This window comes from Kuraishia capsulata, genomic scaffold (genome assembly GCF_000576695.1).
Source record: "Kuraishia capsulata CBS 1993 genomic scaffold, Kuraishia_capsulata_scaffold_2, whole genome shotgun sequence".
In the NCBI taxonomy this organism is placed as follows: domain Eukaryota; kingdom Fungi; phylum Ascomycota; class Pichiomycetes; order Pichiales; family Pichiaceae; genus Kuraishia; species Kuraishia capsulata.
In genome coordinates, this window is record NW_019172951.1 from 159,375 (window position 1) to 183,365 (window position 23,991).

General features: G+C 45.7%; 13 protein-coding genes across 13 annotated transcripts; 3 read left to right on the top strand and 10 right to left on the bottom strand.

Moving 5' to 3' along the window:
* Positions 1-207: 207 nt before the first annotated feature.
* On the bottom strand, positions 208-2,238 carry KUCA_T00001361001 (uncharacterized protein; the record flags this gene model as incomplete). The annotated part of the gene is made up of 2 exons (XM_022603532.1): positions 208-1,603; positions 2,123-2,238. The coding sequence occupies 2 exons, from the start codon at positions 2,236-2,238 to the stop codon at positions 208-210; spliced, it is 1,512 nt and encodes a 503-aa protein (XP_022457404.1).
* A 262-nt stretch (positions 2,239-2,500) lies between these two features.
* KUCA_T00001362001 (uncharacterized protein) lies at positions 2,501-4,780 on the bottom strand (the record flags this gene model as incomplete). Its single annotated transcript, XM_022603533.1, has 1 exon — positions 2,501-4,780. One exon carries the CDS (start codon positions 4,778-4,780, stop codon positions 2,501-2,503), a length of 2,280 nt encoding a protein of 759 aa, XP_022457405.1.
* Positions 4,781-5,231: 451 nt separating this feature from the next.
* Positions 5,232-6,806, top strand: KUCA_T00001363001 (uncharacterized protein; the record flags this gene model as incomplete). Its single annotated transcript, XM_022603534.1, has 1 exon — positions 5,232-6,806. The coding sequence occupies one exon, from the start codon at positions 5,232-5,234 to the stop codon at positions 6,804-6,806; it is 1,575 nt and encodes a 524-aa protein (XP_022457406.1).
* Positions 6,807-6,861: 55 nt separating this feature from the next.
* On the bottom strand, positions 6,862-8,943 carry KUCA_T00001364001 (uncharacterized protein; the record flags this gene model as incomplete). The annotated part of the gene is made up of 1 exon (XM_022603535.1): positions 6,862-8,943. The coding sequence occupies one exon, from the start codon at positions 8,941-8,943 to the stop codon at positions 6,862-6,864; it is 2,082 nt and encodes a 693-aa protein (XP_022457407.1).
* A 185-nt stretch (positions 8,944-9,128) lies between these two features.
* On the bottom strand, positions 9,129-10,667 carry KUCA_T00001365001 (uncharacterized protein; the record flags this gene model as incomplete). Its single annotated transcript, XM_022603536.1, has 2 exons — positions 9,129-10,465; positions 10,520-10,667. The coding sequence occupies 2 exons, from the start codon at positions 10,665-10,667 to the stop codon at positions 9,129-9,131; spliced, it is 1,485 nt and encodes a 494-aa protein (XP_022457408.1).
* A 302-nt stretch (positions 10,668-10,969) lies between these two features.
* KUCA_T00001366001 (uncharacterized protein) lies at positions 10,970-12,070 on the bottom strand (the record flags this gene model as incomplete). The annotated part of the gene is made up of 1 exon (XM_022603537.1): positions 10,970-12,070. One exon carries the CDS (start codon positions 12,068-12,070, stop codon positions 10,970-10,972), a length of 1,101 nt encoding a protein of 366 aa, XP_022457409.1.
* Positions 12,071-12,604: 534 nt separating this feature from the next.
* KUCA_T00001367001 (uncharacterized protein) lies at positions 12,605-13,483 on the top strand (the record flags this gene model as incomplete). Its single annotated transcript, XM_022603538.1, has 1 exon — positions 12,605-13,483. One exon carries the CDS (start codon positions 12,605-12,607, stop codon positions 13,481-13,483), a length of 879 nt encoding a protein of 292 aa, XP_022457410.1.
* Positions 13,484-13,644: 161 nt separating this feature from the next.
* Positions 13,645-15,159, bottom strand: KUCA_T00001368001 (uncharacterized protein; the record flags this gene model as incomplete). The annotated part of the gene is made up of 1 exon (XM_022603539.1): positions 13,645-15,159. The coding sequence occupies one exon, from the start codon at positions 15,157-15,159 to the stop codon at positions 13,645-13,647; it is 1,515 nt and encodes a 504-aa protein (XP_022457411.1).
* Positions 15,160-15,420: 261 nt separating this feature from the next.
* KUCA_T00001369001 (uncharacterized protein) lies at positions 15,421-16,456 on the bottom strand (the record flags this gene model as incomplete). Its single annotated transcript, XM_022603541.1, has 2 exons — positions 15,421-16,175; positions 16,231-16,456. The coding sequence occupies 2 exons, from the start codon at positions 16,454-16,456 to the stop codon at positions 15,421-15,423; spliced, it is 981 nt and encodes a 326-aa protein (XP_022457412.1).
* A 648-nt stretch (positions 16,457-17,104) lies between these two features.
* On the bottom strand, positions 17,105-18,643 carry KUCA_T00001370001 (uncharacterized protein; the record flags this gene model as incomplete). The annotated part of the gene is made up of 1 exon (XM_022603542.1): positions 17,105-18,643. One exon carries the CDS (start codon positions 18,641-18,643, stop codon positions 17,105-17,107), a length of 1,539 nt encoding a protein of 512 aa, XP_022457413.1.
* A 371-nt stretch (positions 18,644-19,014) lies between these two features.
* KUCA_T00001371001 (uncharacterized protein) lies at positions 19,015-20,190 on the top strand (the record flags this gene model as incomplete). The annotated part of the gene is made up of 1 exon (XM_022603543.1): positions 19,015-20,190. The coding sequence occupies one exon, from the start codon at positions 19,015-19,017 to the stop codon at positions 20,188-20,190; it is 1,176 nt and encodes a 391-aa protein (XP_022457414.1).
* An 89-nt stretch (positions 20,191-20,279) lies between these two features.
* KUCA_T00001372001 (uncharacterized protein) lies at positions 20,280-22,117 on the bottom strand (the record flags this gene model as incomplete). The annotated part of the gene is made up of 2 exons (XM_022603544.1): positions 20,280-21,987; positions 22,047-22,117. The coding sequence occupies 2 exons, from the start codon at positions 22,115-22,117 to the stop codon at positions 20,280-20,282; spliced, it is 1,779 nt and encodes a 592-aa protein (XP_022457415.1).
* A 354-nt stretch (positions 22,118-22,471) lies between these two features.
* KUCA_T00001374001 (uncharacterized protein) lies at positions 22,472-23,713 on the bottom strand (the record flags this gene model as incomplete). Its single annotated transcript, XM_022603545.1, has 1 exon — positions 22,472-23,713. The coding sequence occupies one exon, from the start codon at positions 23,711-23,713 to the stop codon at positions 22,472-22,474; it is 1,242 nt and encodes a 413-aa protein (XP_022457416.1).
* Between the last annotated feature and the right edge of the window lie 278 nt (positions 23,714-23,991).

Consider the following 23,991-nt stretch of genomic DNA (forward strand, 5'->3'; position numbering starts at 1 on the left):
GTGTAAAGCCAATGGCAAACTCAAAGAGGACCGCGTTGACTACGTGTTAAAAAGAGTCGTGTAATTACGCGTTTTAAATCTAACGTCTGTTTACGTAATACTATTCGTTTTTATAGAATTGGGCCCAACGGCCCAATAATAAACATGTTTTCTCATAATGACATTTTTGTGGATAGTAGAGAAAATCTTGGACGACTAATGACCAGATTAGTTGGCTTCAGCAGCCAACTTCTCAGCCTTAGCGACAACATCTTCGATACCACCAACCATGTAAAAAGCATTCTCTGGGTACTCATCGTACTTTCCAGCCAAGACATCCTTGAAAGAAGTGATGGTGTCCTTCAATCTGACCAATCTACCTGGGATACCGGTGAAGACCTCGGCGACGGCGAATGGTTGAGAGAGGAAACGTTGGATCTTACGAGCACGCTCGACGGTGAGCTTGTCGGTTTCGGACAATTCATCCATACCCAAAATGGCAATGATATCTTGCAAAGACTTGTAGGCCTGCAAGGTTTGTTGAACCTGGACGGCAACGTCGTAGTGCTCTTGACCGACAACAGCGGCATCCAACAATCTAGACTTGGAGTCCAATGGGTCGACAGCTGGGTAGATACCCAACTCAGAGATACCACGGGACAACACGGTGGTGGCGTCCAAATGAGCAAAGGTGGTGGCTGGAGCAGGATCAGTCAAATCATCGGCTGGCACGTAAACGGCCTGGACGGAGGTGACGGAACCCTTTCTAGTGGTGGTGATACGCTCTTGCAAGAGACCCATATCGGTGGCCAAGGTAGGTTGGTAACCGACAGCGGATGGAATACGTCCCAGCAAGGCAGACACCTCGGAACCGGCTTGGGTGAATCTAAAAATGTTGTCAATGAACAACAACACATCCTGACCTTCCTCATCTCTGAAGTACTCAGCGATGGTCAAACCAGTCAAAGCAACACGGGCTCTGGCTCCTGGTGGCTCGTTCATTTGACCGAACACCAAGGCCACCTTGGAGTCACCCTCGAGGTTGATGACACCGGTTTCCTTCATTTCACGGTACAAATCGTTACCTTCTCTGGTACGCTCACCGACACCGGTAAAGACGGAGAAACCACCGTGGGCCTTGGCAATGTTGTTAATCAACTCTTGGATGAAAACGGTCTTACCGACACCGGCACCACCGAAAAGACCAATCTTACCACCTCTGGCGTATGGGGCCAAAAGGTCGACAACCTTGATACCAGTCTCCAAGACCTCGGCGTTGGTGGATTGCTCAACGAACGAAGGTGGCTCGGCGTGAATTGGGTTTCTCTTAGTGTGCTCAATTGGGCCTCTCTCGTCAATTGGGTCACCAGTGACGTTGATGATACGGCCCAAGGTTCCACGACCAACTGGGACAGAGATTGGAGAACCAGTGTCAAGGACAGCGGTACCACGGACCAAACCTTCGGTACCGTCCATAGCAATGGTTCTGACGGTGTTCTCACCCAAATGTTGGGCAACCTCCAAGACCAACTTTGAGTCACCCTGTTGGATAGTCAGGGCGTTCAAAATGGCTGGCAATTGGCCTTGCTCGAATTGGACATCGACAATAGCACCAATGACAGCTCTGCAAAGGGTTAGTATCGATCAAGAAAAATTAAATATATTCGCCAATGCCCATCACAAAAATAATATAGTCCCACAAACGTAGACACCCGTGTACGGCCATCTTCTTGATCAACGTTGTTGGCGTCGACGTGGAAATGGTTATGAGCGCACACACGAAATTTCAGCGATTTTGATTTGCCCGCGCCATGGAGTCGACACCGGGGTCGGATACAATGAAAAATGGTGCAAATAGTATCGGAAAAGTCGGGAAGAAAGGTGTATAGCAAACTCAGCAATCAATTGATCTCGGAATATAGTCAATTCACGCGTTCGAGTGTTGAATGTCGGTTAACGCCGAAATCGACGAAACCAACAAACCAGTTTCTCGGACCCGACCAAGATCCATATTCAATTGAACGGCAAACCCATCAAAATATTCGGTAGGATAGCGAACACATTGAATGCTTGAGCTGAGTGCTCTAGTCCTGTAACTGTATTTCTTTGGGAAGGAAGTGGGAAAGTATCGTTGGTCACTTACCTGATCTTACCAGTGGCTGGGGCAGCAGTAGCCAAACCTCTGGAGAAGGTGAGGTCACGCTTAACGGCGTTTAAAGCAGAACGAGAAGCAGCAGAGTATAATCTGGGCAAAACCATCGTTTAATAATAGAATATTATTAATGCTGGGTACAGAATTCTGTAGAGCTGGGTGTTGATGGAAGGGAGAGAAGAGAAGAAGGATTCTCGGGAGCGATGGTTGGCAGATCGGAGCTGGCCAATGGGAGCTTTCGTCATATATATGAGCCGGGTAACTTCCAACCATGGGAAGATCACGTGACCGCTCTGGTATTTTTTACTAGTCATATGCAAGTATTATATAACATTAGCATCGTATATTGAATCACTTATATAACTTTCATTACAGGAGTTTGCCTAATTTTTCCTGTATTCTGGTCATAGCAAGAACAAATTTGTCGTAGTACACCGTCGTGGATTTGTTCAACTGCTCAAATTTGGCAGCGTCCAGATCACCCGAGCTCAGAAACACTTTCAAAGCCTGTAGTTTCTTGAAGTCATTCACACATAATAGCCTGGGAATGTCTTTGTTCTTGCGGGGCCGACCAACCGGACGAGGAACTGAATTGTTGTCGTCTTTTGAACGAGCAACTCTTCTGAGCTTTCGGCGATCTTCCCCGGCCTCAAGACTGTCTTCTCTCTTGGCTTCCTCTATGATCCTCTGGAACTCAGTCTCGCGATCCATATTGATGTCCTCAAAACTCTTAGATTCCGAGTTCAAGACAGGAGTAGTCTTGGGTGTAGGTAATTGCTCCTGCTTCACCGCCTTGGAAGGATCAACCTCAAACCACACAAAGCCAAGTGCTGTCTTGCACTCGTGACACAGCAGTTCGTCGGAATGGCCCTTGGAACCAGCCATAGCCATCCGAGTCATTCTTCTTCGTATTCTTCTGGGACTATCATCAACTGTTTCGGTAGTCAACAAATCTGCAAACTTCACATCCGTGATCCCGTCTACCACTCTCGACATCTTTTCGTCCTCGAATATGCACTTGTTGATCTTCGCATACTCTTCTTTGAAGTTCTTGGTGGTCCATTCCAAGAGCGTGGCAAACCTTTTATCCTCCAGCTTGGAAATAAGGACATCATCCGGAGTATGTAGGGCATCATTGAGGATCCTCTCCAGCAGTTTCCAGTGGTTGAACACGTTCTCCTTGCCAATGGTCTTATACTCTTGGAGAGCATCGTAACCATATTTCAACCAATCAGACGTGATAAAGTTAACGGCCTCGTTGAAGTTGTAGCCACAATTGAAACCAGCATGGTAAACTTTGGGGAACGTGACTATAAACTCATTAGCCTGCTGGTTCAAGGTGGTGATCTCGATCTCCTCGCCAAACTTCTCACGTGCAGTCTTGATAATCTCATCCGGAGAAATCAGAGTAACCAGCTGGTGCAGCAAGTCCGGTTGTCTTTGGAAATAAGCGGGTGCTATGCTTCTGAATGCCTTTTCAAAGGCGTCACTGTGTTTGGCAGGAACCCCGTACCATTTCTTCGTGGCACCAGCATGGCAATAATTGGCCGAAAGGGTATAATGGTCTTCTTTGTGCCAGCAAAACGTGGAAAATAGCGACCCCACATAGATCCAAGGAACGGTCATGCCCGATATCTCCTCGTCCTTGATGTAATTGAAGACGGAACCATTCGAAAATGGTAGGTTGCATAGATTGAAAGGATGGTCCAGATACGGGGAATACTTTGAATTCTCCACATCAATATCGGGGTTTTTTCGTATGGGAAATCCCGAGATCTGGGACGGATCATCTTGGTGAATGTCTGCACCATATCTCACCTCGAGGTCATCCTGGGATTCCACCAATCTCCAGAATTCGCCCTCTAACTGATGGATAGACGGGCCATATCTCTCATTCTGCCATTTTTTCTTCACATACTCATCCTCAAACTCCTTGCAATGCTCCTGGAACTCAGACAAGGTGAAAACAGAATCCATGTCCTCCTCAAAACCATACTCGTGCGAACCACCCAGAATACAATCTTCGCAGAACCATAGGCCTTTGGGTACGGATGTCAGCTGAGGACTCAAACAGTCCAGATGGTACATCTTATCACAATCTTTTCCATCGCAAAGAAGCAATCTATGTTGTCTTTCCTTGGAGTGACAAACCTCACATGCAGTGCTTCTCTTCCGCGAGTCGCTATTGCTCGAGGCCTTTTTGCCGGAGTTGTTCAGTACCGCTTTGTAGTCCAATACAAGCTTCACCATTCGATTGTCTTCTAGATCTTCTTCGAATCTTCTGGGATCGTCATCCACAAAAATGTCGTACAGGTGTATGGACTCACCATTCAAAAGACGTACCATACCCTTCTCATTGGGCACCTTCTTCTTCCGCATCTTCATATAATTCGAGAACCCCTGCAACCAAAATTCTCTAGATCTGTTCCTCATATTCAGCTCGCTGAGTTTCTGCATCCGTGTGATAAAACTGAACCTTTCGGGGTCGACCGAGAGAGGTGGGTTCCATCCCTTAGGAGGGATCACCTTCAAAATTCCATACTCTTGGCCGGCCCTAATAACTTCCGGACAGGAAAGATAGGCAATTGGGTCCGCAAATTGTGCCGCCGTGGGTGAAAGAATAAAGCCTTTGGACACCTGAGAAGCCATTCTGGTCAAAATTCCCTTGTCAAGGCGAAATGGGGACTATGGAGAAGGCGAGGAGTATGTAGATGGTGTCCTTGCTAGCCAATAGGGATAAGCAAAAGCTGAAGTGTACTGTATGATACACTAGCTCTCAGAGTTCAGTTCTAATCTCAAAGCAAACAACTCTTGCAATTCTCCCGTAAGATCGTAAATCGGTTGTCAACCGATTCCTCCTCCCAAATTAAGCAAGTACTCTCAAAGAGGTTAATTGGAGGTCTATATCACGTGACCCCATTTTGGAATTTCGTGTGAATCGGGTGTGCACGACTTTGTGTGCCTGGGCCCTGTCCCTGTGATCTGCAAATTGAAACACACAATAGAAGCTGATAACGGATCGTAGTTAGTCTGTGTTGAAACCTTCCTTGCAAACGCTGGCCATTGCAATTGGAGACTCAATTGAGTGCATTGTGAGATCATGCCGGACATAATTTCCTTCTCGTTTGCGTCAGATTTTGACATGAAACAAGGCAAAGGGTCGAAGCCTCTGAGAACAAGACTCAATACAGCTTTCAGATACTACAAGAGCAGGCTGGTTGCGGGCGATATAAGGGCCCTCTCTCAGCTTGTAGTAATAGTGGTTGTATTCATTTTATTGTTCTGGGGGTTGGCTGCGAAGCAGAGCCCTTCGTCTGGGAAGGTGAAGAAGACGGTCAGGAGAAACTTTTTCGATACAGCCAACAGCCAATATCATCAAGTCTTGAATGATCAGATCAAACCAAATACCGAGTCTGTAGCAGGTTTTGGTTTTGGGATGGCGGATTATAGGAAATTGCATAAGAAGCCCGGTACACCTCCTACCCCTGAGGTTCCAGGTGTGTATTGTGAGTTGGAGCAGGATTCGGTTGATCTTGCTAAGAGGTCATCATCGGCGTTTCCCTCGCTGAATATGGGCAAAGAAAGGAAGGTTTACATCATATTGGGAAAAAATTATGAAACCGGGATCAAAAACTCAAAGTCCAAGGAGTCCTGGATCATCGAGAAGTTCTCCATCATAAACAAAAAGCACTATGCCGAGAAGCATGGGTACGAACTCACGATAACCAGCAGCATGTACGACAAAGACGGTAAGTCGCTGAAGAATCATGCTTTGCACCAGAAGAAGTATCAGCATGAATTCAGGGAAGGCTGGGAGAAATTTGATCTGTTGAGAAAGGTGATGAGGGTCTACAGTGACCAGCCTGAAGATACGAGCGACTCTGGAATCGAGGAATGGTATTGGTACGTTGACATGTACACGTTGATCATGGAGCCTCAAGTGTCACTTGACGATCTTATTTTCAACCAATTGGACTTAATGTACAGAAACATGGAGTACTTCAACCCCAACAACCTTCTGGTTGATGAAGAGCCATCCTCCCACAGCTTACGATATGAACCCAAAAACGATGAGGATGCTCACTCGATTGACCTCATTCTGACCCAGGATTGCGGTGGTATCAATTTGAACTCTTTTCTGATTAAAAAGTCGCAGTGGTCGAATCTTTTGCTCGATCTTCTGTGGGATCCCGTCTTCTACAAACAGATGCATGTCAAGTGGATCAACAGTGGCCACCGTAAGAAGTATGGCTTCAGCTTAAACAGCAACGAATACAACAGCAATGGATACAACAACGACGAGGAGGAGAAGAACTGTCTAGAATACTTTTACACCACACAGACGTGGTTCAGGTCCAAGATCGGCTTCATGCCTATCAGAGCATTCAACTCGCTCTCCGAAGACTTTTGCATGGACATCGACGATGATGAAGAGTTGGAAGCACTCATGAAAGCTTCCGGGCAGTCATCACAGTTAGGCGAGCAGGGCAAATCATCCAAGCTCACCACACAGTATTTGAACAACAAGAAGAATTTCCACTATAACGAGACAGACCGCGATTTCCTGATCAACTTCATGAACTGTGAGAAGCATCAAAGCTGCTGGGACAGATTTCAGCAGTTCAGCACCATTTACGAAGATCTACATAAGAGTTGGTACCACAGACTGTTCTGATATAAAGAAAAAAACATGTTTTACTCACGGATTTATAAATCGAACACAGACTCATTTACAATAACTTCGTGACCTTTCCAATGGCAATGGTCTGGCCTTGGTCTCTGAGGGTGAATCTACCCAACTGTGGGTGGTCCTCAAAAGTCTCCATACACACTGGTTCGTTGGTTTCCAGGATTGCAATGATCTTCATTCCCTTCTTGGCAAATGCCGGAGGTTTCTTGGACTTACGGTTGGTGCCCTTCTCAAGTTTGTGCAACAGCTTGGTGACTGCCACCTCCTCGATGGCAGTGTGGATGTGCATGACACACGCGAAACCGGTAGCCATGATGGACTTCAGCTCGACAATGGCGATCTGGGCCTCGAATCTTGTTGCGGTCTTTACTGGGTTCAGCGAGGATGTCAAGACGTAGCCACTGGAGACGTCTTCTTCTTCAACACCCTTGATACGGAGCCTCACTTGGTCACCACAGAATGCGCTAGCGGTTTCCTCTTCGACTTCATTGTAGATGGCCAAAATTTCCACCGAAGTTCTGTTGGGCATCAGCAGCACGCTGTCACTCTTCTTGATGTGTCCAGACTCGATCTTACCTTCCACAACGGTACCCAGATCCTTCATCTTGCCCGATATTGGTAACATGAATGGAGCGTTGATCTTTCTGTCCATGGTGTCAAGGGAGTCAAGGTACTCCAGCAGCGAAGGACCGGAGTACCAAGGGCACTCCTTGGCTGGAACTCTGTCCTTCAAACCAGCACCCGTGTAACCCGAAACTGGCATATAAACCACCTCGTTCTTTCCGTAGCCAACACCCTTCAAGTAAGCAGCCAGCTTGGTGATACACTCGGTGTATCTTTCGTTCGACCAGTTCACAGTTGGGTCGTCCATCTTGTTGATGACAACCACCAGCCTGTTCACACCCTGGGTCTTTGCAAGAATGGCGTGTTCTCTGGATTGACCACCCTTTTCGAAACCAGCTTCGTATTCACCCTTTCTGGCAGAAATCACCAAGATACCGATATCGGCTTGCGAGGCTCCACCAATCATCTCAGAGACATACATCTTGTGACCTGGGGCATCCAGAATGGTGTATCTTCTCTTGTCAGTCTCAAAGTAAGACTTTCCAACCTCAATGGTCTTACCATCATTTCTCTCCTCCTTGTTGGTGTCCATGATCCAAGACAAATACCAACCTTGACGACCGGCATCCTTGGCTTCACGCTCATACTTTTCCACGGTTCTCTTGTCAACGGCACCGGTGAGAAAAAGGATGTTACCACCCATGGTGGACTTACCAGCATCGACATGGCCCATGAAAATGATCGACAAATGGTCCTTTCCACCATACATGTCCTTTACGATGGAGATGTCAATCTCCTCTTCCTGCTGCTTGGCGACCAAATCTGCCGTCTTCTTAGGGGCATCGTCTTTGGCCTCCTCCTTCTTTGTCTCTGTCTTTGGAGCAGAAACAGGTTTAGCAGCCTCCTTAACTACAGGGGCCTCCTTGGTCTCTTCCTTGGCATCCTCCTTAGGAGTCTCCTTGGCCTCCGCAACTGGCTCAGTCTTGGTCTCACTGACCTCCTCCTTTGCAGCCTCCTTTGCAGCCTCCTTCACCTCCTCTTTGACCTCTGGCTTGGGTTCTCTCTTCACGATTTTGATACCACCCATGTTCAGCTTGACCTTAGGCTTCGTGGTTGGAATCTTGGAGTTCAACGCGCTTTGCTGCTGTTTGGTGTACTCCTCCAAACTCATACCCTGAGCACCACTTTGCTCCACGGGTTGCTGCTGGCTGTACTGGTTGTAACTGTTGTAATTATTGTTGAAGCCTCCACGGTTGTTGTACTGGTTAGAGTAGCCTCCGCGATTGCTCTGAAACTGGTTGTATTGGCTGTACTGCTGTTGCTGCTGATCTGGGGCGGCATACTGGTTGAATGAGCCAGCATATTGAGAATATCCACCTCCGTATTGCCCAGGAACGTAGCTCTGAGCGTTCACATTTGGGGTGAACGATGGGGCAGCGCTGGGGTTGAACCTGTTGTTCTGATTGCCTCCTTCCAGCGAAGCCTTAGAGAGGTCATTGGACAGAGCATTAGGATCGTATGCCTGATTGTTGTTGTTGTAATTGTTATATCCCGACATTGTGGAAATGAAACTAAACACGGATTCAGCAACGAAAAGATGAACAGGTTTGACTATTATCACACTTGCCAGGTGTTGTATCGTCTGAAATTTTTTCCAAAACGTAGATGGTCGTGCTCTTGCTAATTTGGACCCAATACGGATCGAACATTGAAGTTACAGTGCTGAATGGTAGGTCTTATTCTTTATACATATTTCGAGAATCCTGTTTCCGTGAACGAGCCATTCTTCATCACGGTCTTCAGAATCGCCGGCAACACTTCAGCCTGTAATGGTTGCGTGGAGAACGGTTCTCCGTCCACGGAGAATTGGGTGTGTCTAAGAGGATGGGGGATGATTCTGTAGGCGGTGATTTTGGAGTGCTGTATTTCCGAGTTCCACACGTGAGTCCCCTTATCCAAGGAAAGAAGAGCCTCGGCTGTTGTGAGCACATTTGTCCTCGAATCAGTGACCACCATGTCCATTGTTCCATCGTTGGGAAGGGCGGCCGGGAAGAAGTTCGTGCCTTTGGCTATGTATGGCATCTTTCCAGTGTAAAAGATTGCAAGGTTAGCAGTCAGCTTTGGGTCAATTGGCTCCCAATCTGAGGGCACAGGGTCTTCTAGTCCCGGACATTTCAAGACAAAATCGCCCTCATCCAGCCCAGTGTGTGAGTGTGTATATTGCAACTTGGAATGTTCCTGATAAAATCTGGATAGGTCAGACTTGTCCTTGGCCACATACTTCACATAGATCTCACAAGGGTATTTCGAGTTCGAAAACACCTGAATGGCGACCCCGATGTCGAATCTCACTGGCCCCATGAAACGCATCCATTCTGTCCTGATGTCTCCATCGGCTATTATTCCGTAAGTTTGGCTCAGAAATGACAGTCTTGTGGTCTGATCAGTGCCTTCGCCCTGAGTCACTGCCATCAAGTCTGTGGTGACTATCTGGGACTTCAGAGCTGATAGCGTGGCATAGGAAGGTTCCATGGTTCCATGACATGATATCGAAAGTGCGTTTCCCGACCCGCACGGCAATTGTGTGACGATTAACTTGTTGAAAGCCTCAACCCGATCTTCGCGCTGATATAGACCGTTTATAATTTCGTAGGGAATTCCGTCTCCAGAGCAGCACGCTATCATGTCATACTTTGCTATGTCTATCTCTCTACCAATGTCAATGGCGTGTTGGTGGTAAGTCGTTTTCAACACCTCTATTCTGCAATTAGCAGCCTCTAGGATCGGTTTGCACTCTTTAAGGTACAAGTTGAGTGCTTTGCCTTGGCCTCCATGGGGGTTCAATATGATCAGCACAGACATCCCAGGCTTCGAATGGGGATAGGCCTTCTTCATGATCTTCTCCACCACAGCGTCAGCTGATTCCTGACCATATTCATTATCGATATCCAAAACCGTGGTAGCTGGTATCAGTCTCTTGCCTCTTTCGGTTGCATATGTGATTTCGATATCATTCGAGTCCTCGGACACGCGTTTGGCCCAAAGAATGTTTTCATACGGCATTATGTTGATGCTTGAGCCTGAGAAAGGTTAGAATAGACAATTAGGGTATACCGTAAAAACAGACTACTTACCTCCGGGAGCACCTGCAGCACAACAACTTAAAGAGCTTGATGATGTCGGGACTGTCTGTCCTTTGGTTAACACACCTGTGTCAGATAGCGTAGCTCGCGTAGCTTGTCTCAAGAATTCTGCAGACTCAGAGAACGAGGGGCTAGACATGATACCTTGAAGGCAATAACGAGGTGAGGAGTGTATCTTTTAAGTGAGTCTGTTGGGACTCACTCCTGGGACCTAAACCGGGCCCTCGGCACAAATCACTGGTGAACAGTACACTACTTTTTCAATAAACAGTGGGGTAGTTACATGGGGTAAAGTCAAGTTCGGGAGTTGTCAGTCATTTTTAAGAATAATAAGTTCAAGAACTGGGTTTGGGTGTATTTAGACAGTTGTTTCTGAGTGGTGAATTTTTGTACAAATTCGGAGCCTCTCTTGGGTGGGATACTGTTCTAAAGACTGAAGGCTCAGACCAAAAACCCACCCTTGGACTCCCTTGCTAATTCTTCGTCTGGAATATCCTCAAGAAGAATCTTTTTTGGTTGCTTGGCCTTCTTCGTCTTCTCCTCCAATATTTTTGGCACAACAACTTCCAGAACACCATTTTGGAAATTGGCCTTCACAAGATCCTCCTCGAGTCTGGGGAAACTGGGGAATCTGACCACCCTCTCAAAAGCCCCAAATTTTTGCTCGGAGACTTTCAAGGCATCTTCCTCTTGAGCCCTGTCAAAGTACTTGTTTTCGATGGAGCCTTTGAGTTGCAATTCGTTCGAAGATGGGTGGAAGTCAATGCCAATTTTTTGCTTATCTGCACCCGGTAATAGTGCAATGACAACGTACTTGTCCTTAAAATCATACACGTTGATTGGTGGAGAGTATGGTAATTCGGTCTTCGTCTGAGGACTGGAAATCTGCAATTGATCGAAACTGGCTCCTGGACCCGGTTCGTGGACAGCCTGTAGAAGAGAGGGTCTCTTGACCAGTTTTGGGCGTCCAGCAGAGAGACTTGATCTCGATGGTCTGCTTGAAAATGATTGGTCGGGAGCAACAGCTGGGGGAGCTTCATCCTTTGGGGGCTGATACTGAACTGAAGAGCGGATTCTTGGCTCTTTTGGGGTTGATCTGGGAAGCCCCTCCAATAGACTTGCAAGAGCAGAGTATGGGTCGCCACCAGATTGCATTGGATTCCCGTACAAATTAGTGTATTGGACTTCGCTTGGCCTTTTCGCGAAAGCAGGACGCTCTTCGGGGGCTTCTGGCTGAAATTGGTCACCTTCTTCGTCGACCTCTTCGTCAACCTCTTCGTCTACCTCATCGTCTTCGTCTTCATACCCTCCGATATACGGATCCTCAGCGTAGTACGGATGTGGTCTTTGGTATCCGAGTGAATTGAGGAGATCTGCCAAATCGTATGCATTGGAACGTCTAGGGTATCCGTAGCCGTAGCGGGGAGAAAATTGGGGCACAAATTGGGGGGCATATCTAGCAGGATATGCTCTCTCCGCGTAATCCGGGGTAGCTCTTCTGACACGAGGGTTTGCGCGAGAATACTCACTTGGGTAGTACATTGCAACAGAAAACAAGATAACTCTTTGCAGTTTTTTATGGAATATAACAGACGCAGGAAGAGTAAAAAGTTGAGAGAAACGTTGCAAGGCGAAATCGCCTGCGGAAACAACTTACGGTACAACCGGGAACATGTAGCAGGTGATGTGTAAAGTACAATTAATGGCTATACGTCTAACACAAGACTTAGTCCTATCAGGCCACGAATCCTTCTTTTCTTCATTGTATGATGACAATAGGTGTCTTTTTCAATTTAACTCAAAGAGTTTTGTCTACTTTAAAAGTTCTTTGAAACTTGCCACAAAAGTACACCATCTACAAGCTTGGTGATATTGAAGATTGCATTCCAAATAAAAAGGCCAAATCGAGGGACCCTTTTGGTTGCAATCAGAGATGAGATGGTTACATCAGTCCTCACACTAAATCGGGCCATACTTAAGAAGCTGTACAGTCTCGAATAACGAAATTTTGACATTCATCAAGTGTTTTTTTTTTTACAATTCTTACGCTGAAACAAATCTACGTTGACGTTCCTCATGCCCACCGCATTACCTCACAAATACCGCGACGATATCGACGAGAACGGGTTCACCGTGATCCGTGGGTTCTTGACTCCAGAAGAGGTCACGCTCTACAGAGAGGCTTCGGCCAAGCTGGTTGACTACGCCCGTGCTGGGAACTGGAATGATGTGAGAATCAGAGGCAAACAGTTTCCTCCTTGGCCTAAGGATTTTAACCCCGACATCTGGGGAGTTTCTGGATTGCTGCACCCAGACCTGAAGGAGCTGTCCTATCCTTTCCACGAGGCCTATGCCTCTGACAAGATGCTGGCCGTGGTGAGCGATATACTCCAGGTTCCTCAGGAAAAAATTAGCATGGAGCTGTTCAACATGTTGATCAACCCCTTGACGGACTTCGACCTGGAATGGCACAGAGATGATATCAGGCCTGATGTCACGCCTGAGGAAGAGGCAGAACAACTGGATTGTGCTTTTGCCGGTTGTCAGTTCAACTTGGCGCTTTACGAAGACGACTGTTTGATCGTGATTCCCAAATCTCACAAGAGAATCCGTACTGCTGAGGAGCGTAAGAAGACCACCGATGAAACCAAGAAGTTGCCCATCTCATCCCAAATGGCCGTTGCTCTACAGCCGGGTGATTTGGCCTTCTACAACCCAAATATTGTTCACAGAGGTGTCTATAACTCGAAAAAACCAAGATTGACGCTTCATGGATGCTATGGACATACTGATAACGGTGGACGCCGTGCCAGACTGGTTCTTCAGCATGGAGTTGCTTCCTGGTTGGATCGTCTGGAGCCTCGCAACGCGAACCTTGCTCAGCTAAAGGTTGGTCTTGAGAAGCTTGCGGAAGAGAACAAGAACAAGGATATCGGATTTTCCCTGGAAGGTTAATTGTGGAGTGACTTATTTTCCAGTGCTTGGGCATAAATTGTGTGCATGCATTGTGGTTGACTTCTGTATTTATGGTTTATGTTGCAAATATCATGATTGTTGTTATCTCTGGTTTACTCGTAGACAGACCCTATGGCCCAATATATACAAACGTTCCTATCTCATTCGTTCATGGCCACAGTCGCAGACATGTCTAAGACTGCAGCATAATGGCCTAATATCCCGCCCAGGACGAATAGATGCCAGATATTGTGCGATGCCAGAATATAATCAACCCACCAAAGGGATAAAAACTTTGAACTATGTTCGGTGTGCTTAGGACTTTTCTTGAAGTAGTCATCAAGGGTGCCGGCTTCTTCCAATTGCTTCACAGTCTCTTCGTTGATCTCGAATTGTTCAATCTCTACGTCCGATCTCCATCTCTCTGGAATGAGAAGACCGTAGAACAAAACACCAACTGCGTACCAAACCAAACTTTTCAGTATTGGCGAGTAGAAATGGGTAGCATGTCCCACGCCCTTGAAGTAGCAAAGGAATCCAAACGAAGCAAACCCCAGACCTGCCAACGAAACGAAAAAAAGGATCCGTAGCGTACGACACTCAGGCTTGTCAAAGTATGGAGACCACGTGAACCAAACGCCAAACACACCTGCAAGACTGGAGAAGGTGATGAAGATGGTTCTGGGAATGACATGGTAGTACAGAGCCAAGTGTTCTGTGGTGATGACAGAAGCGGTGATTAACACCGTAATTCCAGCATAGTCAACGCACGCAAATCTCAGCCTCTGGTCCAGATTGGCAATACCATTAAAGGTATGCCATATGATTGACGAAAGAAGACACTTGATGGCAGCACCGAAAAACAGGTAGACAATGCACAGATCAAGAGTGGTGCTCCTGGCATAGACCGTTGTCGAAGGAAAGTGTACCAATGCAAGATATCCCACCAAAATCGCGCCCAGCACGTGAGTCCAGATGTTTGTCGTCTCATTGTGAAGTCCACAGAACGATTTTGCGGCATGGACATGTTTGTGGTTGAACCTGTAACCATAGATGATGAACTTGTTTTCTCTCCATTGGAATGGAAGTTCATAGCAGTGCAGCAGTCGCTCAGCCCCCACACGCACAGCAGTCTCGTAGTTGTAAATTTTGGTCTTGAGCCCGGTCAGCTTCTCTGCTGGACTTGGACCTATGTTGAGGCTTTTTTCCACTTGGTCCATTTTGGCATCCAGGTAATGCAGTCCCATCAGAGCCTTCTCGTGGATATTTTGGGTGTTCAATCCGGACGGAAGCAGACTTCCATAATAATCGTCAAATACGCTTGAAAGACTCTCCAGATTCGACACTTTGAGTAGTGAGCTTTTAACGGACAATAAGCCCTTGTAAAGGTCTTCGATGTTTCCACGGTTGTCAGGCAACTTGGGATTTCTCACGAAATAATTCTCGAACCTGTCGAGTTTAGCTTCCAGACTCTTCAGGAAGACGTCCAGCTTTTCCAGAACCTTTTCTTCCAGAGTCTCATCGTCACTGGTCTCAACTGCCGCACGGACCTCATTCATGAGGAGCAGCTCCAATTCCGTCCGATCTATTGACGAATTCCGAGTCCCTTCCGAAACAGGACTACGATATCTCGCAGTGGACGGCCCCGGCTTCAGCTCTAAACCTGATGAGGACATACTCAATTTTTAGCTAGGACAAGCAGAGGTAGCAAATCTGGATAGATCTTTGATCGAAAAACAAGGCTTTGGGAAGCAGAATTGAATTCGTCAGTTTTGAGGGTAACCCGCACCGCCCTGAAATAGTTTTGGTATATACACGATATTGTGGATTTGGGCCAGACTCTGGGGTAAGAATCTCGCCATAAAGTGAAAATTCATGCTGGAAAATAGATGTACAACTTTGGGGGAATTGGTCTAGTTCTAGCCTCTTTATTTGCTCTAGTACTTATTTTTAAACGCCATCGCCTTGCTGTACGAGTCTCCGTACTTGCCTGAAACGTAATCTTCAACTGTTATGGGTGGATACTTGCTTATACCGCCTGGAAGCTCGCATCCAGGCAAGCATTTGACCAAACAATCTGGATTTCCATTCAAGAAAAGTGGAATTGAGTATCTCTCCTGACCCACGATATTCAACACTCTATGGACGTTCGAATGGTAGACGTCGTTGGACCATCTCTGCATCATGTCCCCCAGGTTCACTACGTACGCTCCCTTAGTAGGGGCAACATCAATCCACTCACCACTGACATCGTCTAAGACTTGGAGACCTCCCACATCACCCTGAAGAAGAAGGGTCAATGCTCCAAAGTCTGTGTGGGCTCCGATTCCTCGGTCATTGTCAGATAGTTGTTCTTGAGCAGGATAATGCAATAACCGCATTATTGCAATTGCGTCCTGTGTAAAAGTGTCGAAATAAGAAACGTCCGTCCCCAAACCAAGTGCAATTGCTCTGAGCACTATTTTGGAGAGGTTGAACACCTTTTCACGATACTCCATGCATACCCTCCGGAAATGGTCTGAGCCCTCTACTGAAGGCCACAGATTCGGACCACAATTAATCTTGCCAAACAGAGGATGATCCTTGGATATCTCTTTCCCCACGTAGAAGCCCTCTTTAAGGTCTGGATTCTGAGTTTCCTCAAACATTTGGGATCCCACACTCTCGTAGCCTCGGTTGTAAGAGTTTTTGGCTAGGACTGTTAGTCGGAACTGAATAGCGTTATTTTCTCGAAAACATTCACTCACATTTGTCAAGATTTAGTTTTTCCTCCTTTGGTAGGGCAAAAAACCATTTGCTGGCCTTGAAGGCATCATCCTGCAATTGTGGGCTTATTCCGTGGTTGAAAATTTGAAAAAATCCCTTATCAAGGCAGGCGTCTCTGATCGCCTTGACCACCCGATCAATTGCTACCTGATCAACGCCAAACATGGGCGAAATATCAATTGAGGGCAGTTCCATAGTTCTTGTCATTGTTATTGCGCATATTTTTGGCTATTGGTGTGTTTGCAGCCACTAGCTCGTAGCCGTTAAATATGATTTTTCAGTACGGGGACTACCGGCGAATGAATCTCGTATCAGCTGATAAGCTAGCGTGGAGGTGGAGGTGGAGGTGTAGGCGATGCGGGACTTGAGGGTGGGGTAGCCAGATAACCAGCCTGTGAGAGTTACACTAAAGCATAAAAAAATATGACGTAGTTTGACGTGGGCATAAATGAAGATCTGATCTAATTCCGGATTATTCGGTTCTTTTATCTATTTATCTCGGTCGATAGTGCAATGCTTTGCCAAGGAGCTTGAACCTGCACACAGGCCGGCAGTAGTCTCTCTTTCAACTTTTTGTTCTGCAAGCCAGAAGTGAACAGTCACTGCTATAAATATATCGTTTGAAATTGTATTTTGTTGCTTATATCAAGCCTACAGGTTATCAACTAGAGAAAGATTCAAAGCTACACCTGAAACATTTCAAGAAATATTTTGGGCAGAAATCTGTAAAAATCTAGAAATGAAGCAATATCGTATATTGAAATCTTGTAATTATAGAACGATTTTAAAAAAAATAACAACCAAAAGCTATGAAATCGACCAATAAGCAGATAGACAGAACTCTCAGAGCAAAAATCAATTGTAATATCTCCAATTTGGATCATCGTAACCTGAAAGCTTGCTCGTGTCGATATCGTCAGCTCTGATGCTCATACCCTGGGCCTCGTTTCTTCTCTTATTCTCTTTCTTTTGCCATGTTCCTAAAAACATAACCAAAAACCAACAAATACCAGCGGAGACACATGTTGCAATAATTGTGGGGTTGTATTTTGGAGCATATGTCGTTCTGAAAGTGGCAGTGACAATGATTGGCGAGAGGTTACCAAGACCCACAAAAACACCGGTGTCAAACGCCTTAGAACTCTCGTTCAAGTTGTTGTTATTGTGCCATGAATGGACCAATGCTGATGGGATGTAGGCACCGGAACACAAAAGAAAACATGCAAAGTAACTCACACCTTTGTGCTTGAAGCTGTCCACTGAAGCAAGGATGATCAGGCCAATGATAGAGAGTGTCAATGCGAAACAGATATGGTAAGATCTCTCACGAGCTCTATCTGAAGAGAAAGACACTGCAAGAAGAACACAGACGCCAACGCAATTGGGAGCTACGGTCCAGAGATTGGTCTTCACGGTGGAAAACCCGAACCTTCCAATGATCTGGGTCAAGAACAACGACGCAGTGGTCCATGGCAAGGTATAGGTAAATGATATACAGGCGTATACCCACCACTGCCATGTTTTGACACGTGCCTTGCAATCAGCCCAGGAGAACGAGGAGTCGACTTTTTTGACGCTGTTCTTGAGTTGACGAAGCCTTGCAACCTCTTTCAGCTCTGGTGTGAGCCACCTGCAAGTACTTGGGGTTGAAGGTAGCCAAAAATAGGCAATCAAGGAAATCAGAACAGTTGCAGCACCTTCGATGATGAAAAGGTATTGCCAACCATAAAGGGCGTCGTTTTTGATGTGGAACAGACCATAAGCCAAAAGACCAGTGAACGCACCAGAGATAAGAGCAGAGCCGAAGAATAGCGATATTCTGAAAGCGATCTCTCTTCTGGTGTAGAACAGAGTCAAGTAGAAAACAACGCCTGCATAAAACCCAGCTTCAAAAACACCAATAAGCAGTCTAACGACGAGCATACCACCAAAATTGGTGCATCCTGCTTCGATCATCGAACATCCTCCCCATCCCAGCATCAGAGATGGCAGAACCCATCTGGCGCCAAACTTCTTCGTCAAAATATTCCAAAAGGGATCACAGAAAGCATTTGGAATATAGTATAGCAGCAATAGTAACGAGTACTCTTGGCCTTTGAAGTGCATGTTCGTTGCAAAACCGTTGGAGTAGGCGTTGGAAAGATTCGAACGGTCCATCGAGTTGAAGAAATACATGAGCGAAAGAAAGGGCAGAAGTTTGAAATCGAAGGTTCGAACATACTGTCTCTCCAATTTCGGATCTATATAAATTTCTTGATCAGTTTCAGATCCAGAGCCGACCTCAGCAACGAGATGGCTATCCACAAGTTTTTCATCGGTCAAAGACATCTTATCGGCGTCGATTGAGGAAGACGGAGATACCGACGTAGATTCGCCTTTAGTAGCCCTCAGCATCCTCGGCTTTATATATACTAGTACATACAGAGCACTTATGGGTTACATCAACGTCAAGGCTATCTAAAGCACATTCGAAAATGTTTAACAACGTTATCTTGTGCGGGTAATAATATTGCAAGGGGTGCTGGACATCGATAGCATCCCCCACGTATTATGCACGATAAGGTGGGGACAGAAAAATTATTAGAGATATTGCGCAGTCCACGTAAGAGAGACCGATAAGCTCCACTACAAAATGAAAAATTACGAGTGACTTGAGCTTTCTCTTCTTTCCCCTTGAAATAAAGAAAAAGAAGTTTTGCTGCATCTTAGTTTAACTTCTCGTGAGACTCAGAAAAAAAATCTTCAAGCTTTCATATTTAGAAATCATGCCAGAAGCATCACCGCTCTTTGAAGCCTTTAAGCTGGGAAGCACTAATCTCTCCCACAGAATTGCTCTGGCACCATGCACCAGACTCAGAGGAGAGAAATTGAAGGACTTCTGGATTCCTGGAGACTTGATGGTGGAATACTATTCTCAAAGGGCCTCTGAAGGAGGCCTCTTGCTCACCGAGGCATGCCCTATCTCGGCCACTGCTTGCGGCTATCTTGGTTCAGCAGGTATTTTCACACCGGAGCAAATAGCTGGATGGAAACGCGTTACAGACGCCGTTCACAAGAAAGGTGGCAAAATATACTGCCAGTTATGGCACGTTGGAAGAGCGACTGTCGCGCAGCTCATTGGCGGTATACAACCAATCTCCGCCGTCTCTACTCCTATCAAGGGCCCATCTTTTGTTCCCGGAGTTGACTACGCAGATGCCCCTCCAAGGGCCATGTTTGGATCAGATTTTGAGGAAATCATACAAAATTTTGTCGATGCTGCTAAAATCGCGATCAACGATGCCAATTTCGACGGTGTTGAAGTTCATGGGGCTAACGGCTATCTCTTGGACCAATTCTTCCACGATAACGTAAACACCAGAAAAGACGAATACGGCGGAAGCATTGAAAATAGAGTCAAGTTTCCTCTTCAAGTTCTAGAGGCAGTTATTGCAGCCGTTGGTGGGGCAAAAACTGGAATTCGACTTTCTCCTTATAACTTTTACCAGGACACCAAGGACTCTGATCCAAATAAAAACTGGGCTTACATTTGCGAAAAGATTGCAGACCTCAAGGAAACCGTCTCATATGTTCATATGATTGAGCCTAGGTTTGATGAGGTACTTTCTGAGGAGGACAAGCTAAAGTCACTGGAGGATCAAGTTATTAGAAGACAAGAGTTTTCACTGGACCCTTTCAGAAACATTCTCAAAGCCAGGGGAATTGCCTTCATTCGTGCAGGTGGTTTTAGCAAAGAGGATGCCATTGAAAAACTTTCTGCTGGAAAAGCTGACATTATTGCCTTTGGGAGAAGCTTCCTGTCGAACCCCGATCTGGTGGACCGTTACGCTAAAGACTTGGCCCTATCGAAGTATGATAGATCTACCTTCTATGGTTCCAACCCACCGAACACTGGATATACTGACTATCCCGTTTTTGCCGAGTCAGAATTAGCGGCTTAAGTTTTTATATAACTCTACTCAAGTTTACAAAGTCAAAAAGGCTGTCTATCCTCATAATCTGAGTTTTAATTTAGTAAAGCTTATAAATACTAAAACTTGGAAAAGTACTCGGAATACCATTGTGAAGCCTTCTTTGCTCCTGCAACCGTTCTGTCAAACGCAGATATAGCCGAAACGTAACCATCAGGGCGCAATATAACAATTGCAGTACTGTCATCCTCTAATTTAGGTAGCCACTTTTTTGAAGGACCATTCTCAGCCTCTTGATAAACTGACCATCTGTATGGCTTGAAGAATGAGGGCAGAGCAGATAAGTCAAACTCGTCGAGTGTTGATGTTGTGACCAGAGATACAGTCAAGATTTTAGAGACTGGCGTGTATCTCTTTTTGTTTATCAAGTCCTTTTCAGTGAAATCATTCCTTTCTTTGTCGGAAGACTTGCTTAGAAATTTTGAGTAAGAGCTTGACTTCAATGCTGAGTCGCTGAACGCTTCCAGGAACTCAACAGCTGCATCAAATTTTTTGACAATGAAGTAAGTGGAGAACTGGCCCAAAATAGGAATATCAGATTCTAATTTGACTGGATTGGAATCCACAAGTCTGATCACATTTGATGGTACTGGTAGCTTTCCTGGGGCGAAGGTCTCAGAACTGACGTTTGACTCTTGGTTGATCATATTCAGGTTATATTCGGCTCCTTGTCCAGATATAAACCTAACATTCTTAGCAAAATTCTTTGCTAGCTCAATTTGATCACCAACATCGAAAGCTTTTGCATGTTCTTTGTCAAAGTCAATGAGGTCTTGCGCTATTTTCTTTCTTTCCAATTCATAAGTCTCGAGAATAGCTTCTTTGCTGTAACCCCTGATAACATGGGCCAGTTTCCATCCGAGATTCCAGCTATCGTGCATAGAAACGTTCATGCCTTGAGCTGCTTTGGGTGAATGAGTGTGTGAAGCATCACCAACAATGAACACTTTGAGTTGATCGTTGAAAGAGCTGGCCACTCTTTGCCCAACCTTGTATATTCCGAACCATTCAACGGTGTTCCATTCCAGTTTGAATGGGGCCACCACCTTGCGAGCGGCATCCTGAACAATCTTTTTATTCTCCTCAGTAAGATCATTATGAAGGTCCCGTTGAAGTTCAATATAAAGTCTGGTCAGGTTTCTCTCCCTTGGAATTCCAAGAACAGAACCGTATTCGTTTGAGTTTATGACTGCTTTATTCCAAATATCTGGAAAATTAGTATCCAACTCGCCGTCAATCACTCCCCAACAACTATCACTACTCTCTCCAATCATACAGGAGTTTGGCATTGACTTCCGCACTTGTGAATGCGCACCATCAGCTCCGACAACGTATTTTGACTTCACCGTAATCTCCCCACCATCCACAATGAGCGATGACAACACTGAATTCTCAGGGCCATCGGTGATTTGATATTTTTGAAATTTGCAGTTCCTGTCAACTTTGAGATTTCTCAAGAGTATGTCATCCATGAACATCCGTTCAACAACACCTTGGTGTGTCAAAAGAATGTATGGTCTTCTCAGGTCAACAACACTGGGAAAATGCTCTTCTCTTTGTGCCCTGTAGTACTCACCACTTTCCTTCTGTTTCCAAAAGGTGATATCATATATCTTCACCCCAAGATCGGAAACCTTGTTCAAGAGGTCCAATTGGTCAAATGTTTCCAGAGTTTTAGGCTGGAGTCCGTCAGCTTTGCCCTGAGAAGTCTCTGTGGGCCGTTCATCAATGATCTTGGTTTTTATTCCAAGCCTGCAAAGCGTACAACTGTGAGGCGTTAGTTGGATATCTTTCAATAAAATGCAAAGTCTTGTCGAACTACATACGCGAGCATGAGACCTGCTGGGCCGGCTCCCACAATAAGGACGTCTGTTTCGATGATTGGGTTGAGTGTCATTAGTCTGGCGTGTCTATATCACCTGTTACTGGCTTGAGATCGAGTCAAAAACAGCATATATACCACCCAAATATTCACTATTTAATCGTATCAACTTTTTTTTTATTTGCCCGGAAACCCCATTTTGTACGACCAACGTGGGTTTCCGTATACGCAATATGCCCACCCAAGGAATGCTTATCATCGTGCATTATTATCTGCACCCCACGCAAGATCCGTCAGAATTGAATTATGCAATGCCTGAGTCAATTAAGGAAATAAAGCGTGAAGTGAATAGTCCTGTAATGATCTAAGGTTGGTTTATTCAAATCTGAATTCAATAAAATTTTGAGTCTATTGAAATGAAATTTCCATCTAAATCTTTGCATCATTGAAAGCATTGTAGCCCAACAGCCAAGGCGCCATCTCCTTGTCTCTCCAGACAAAAGCTTCTCCTGCTGGCGGATCGGAGAGACCGAGAATGAAATCTCTTTCTTCTTGGGCCGGTCCATCATCGAGATGGTACAACGTCTGCTGCAGGTTGCCACGGGCAACGATCTTTTCCGTTCTCGTCTTTCTTTTATTTTGGTACTGCCGCATGCTTTCTCTCAGATCAGATTTGCTTGAAAATCTTTCGAGGATAGTACCCAGCACGGCTCCATCTTCAATAGCCATACCTGCACCAGAGGCTAGGTAGGGAAGAGTGGCATGAACTGCATCACCTAGCAGACAGAACATACCGCTTTCGTGGTACCATTTGTTGATACCCTCACGATAGCATAATTTCCATTTATCGATAGTAGAAGATTCAACAAGATCCAGCAAATCTACAACCCTTGGATCCCATTTGGCGAAAACGCTTTTCACCTGATCAATCTTACCTTCGCAAATGCTCATTCCCTCAGGGACATCGTCCGGACATAGAAGCACGAAGTTGAAGAATTTTCCTTTTTTGAGAACATAATTGACACAATGGCATTGAGGACCTAACCAGTAGTTAACCTGTGGATTTTCGATGAACTCGGCCAAGGAGGGATGTTCTAGTAATTTTGCTCCGTCCAAGAGTACACGATAAGCCAAGTCACCTGTTGGTGTTGGTGGGTCTGCATGTCCAACCAAGATCTCACGAAGTCTCGAATTTATGCCATCAGCCCCAACCAGCAGATCGCCAGTGTAACTATCGCCCCCGGCAGTGGTTGCTGAGACAGTCATTTCATCCATATTGTAGTTGACCGAACACACCCTACAGTTGACGAGAATCTGGGCGCCCAGCTCTTTTGCTCTCTCGAGCATAATTCTCTGGAGGTCCGCTCTGTGGAAATCCCAGAAGGGTGATCCCATTCTTTTGGCCTGCTCATGGAAATTCAATTCGGCGAGTTTTTTACCTTTCCAGCCATTCATAAAACACTTTTGTGGCATAGTGGCCACTTCCTCTAGCTGGCTTCTCAAACCATACTCTATCAAGATTCGAGAAGCATTGGGCAATATCTGGATCCCTGCCCCAACCTCTTTGATTTCATTTGCACTCTCAAGAACCAGAACCTCATGACCAGCCAATAATATGGAGATGGAAGCACTTAGACCTCCAAGACCTGCTCCAACTATGATGACCTTCATCTACTTATAAGCGATGTCGCTTGGAAAAGTCATCCATGCTGTTTCATAAAAATCAGGTAAATTGGGTTAACTTCCATATATAGGTGATGGGTCTTCCTATCTACAGAAAACCTGTAACCAGAATGGAGTAAGGCTTGAAAGGAATTGATCTTGCGTGGGGGCACCACCCACTGCATCGGGGCTGCATTTTTTATCCACGGTGCATGATCATCTTGCATCTACGTACGGTATACTACGTATGGTATTCTATGTGTGGCCACCTTGCAGACTTATCCAAA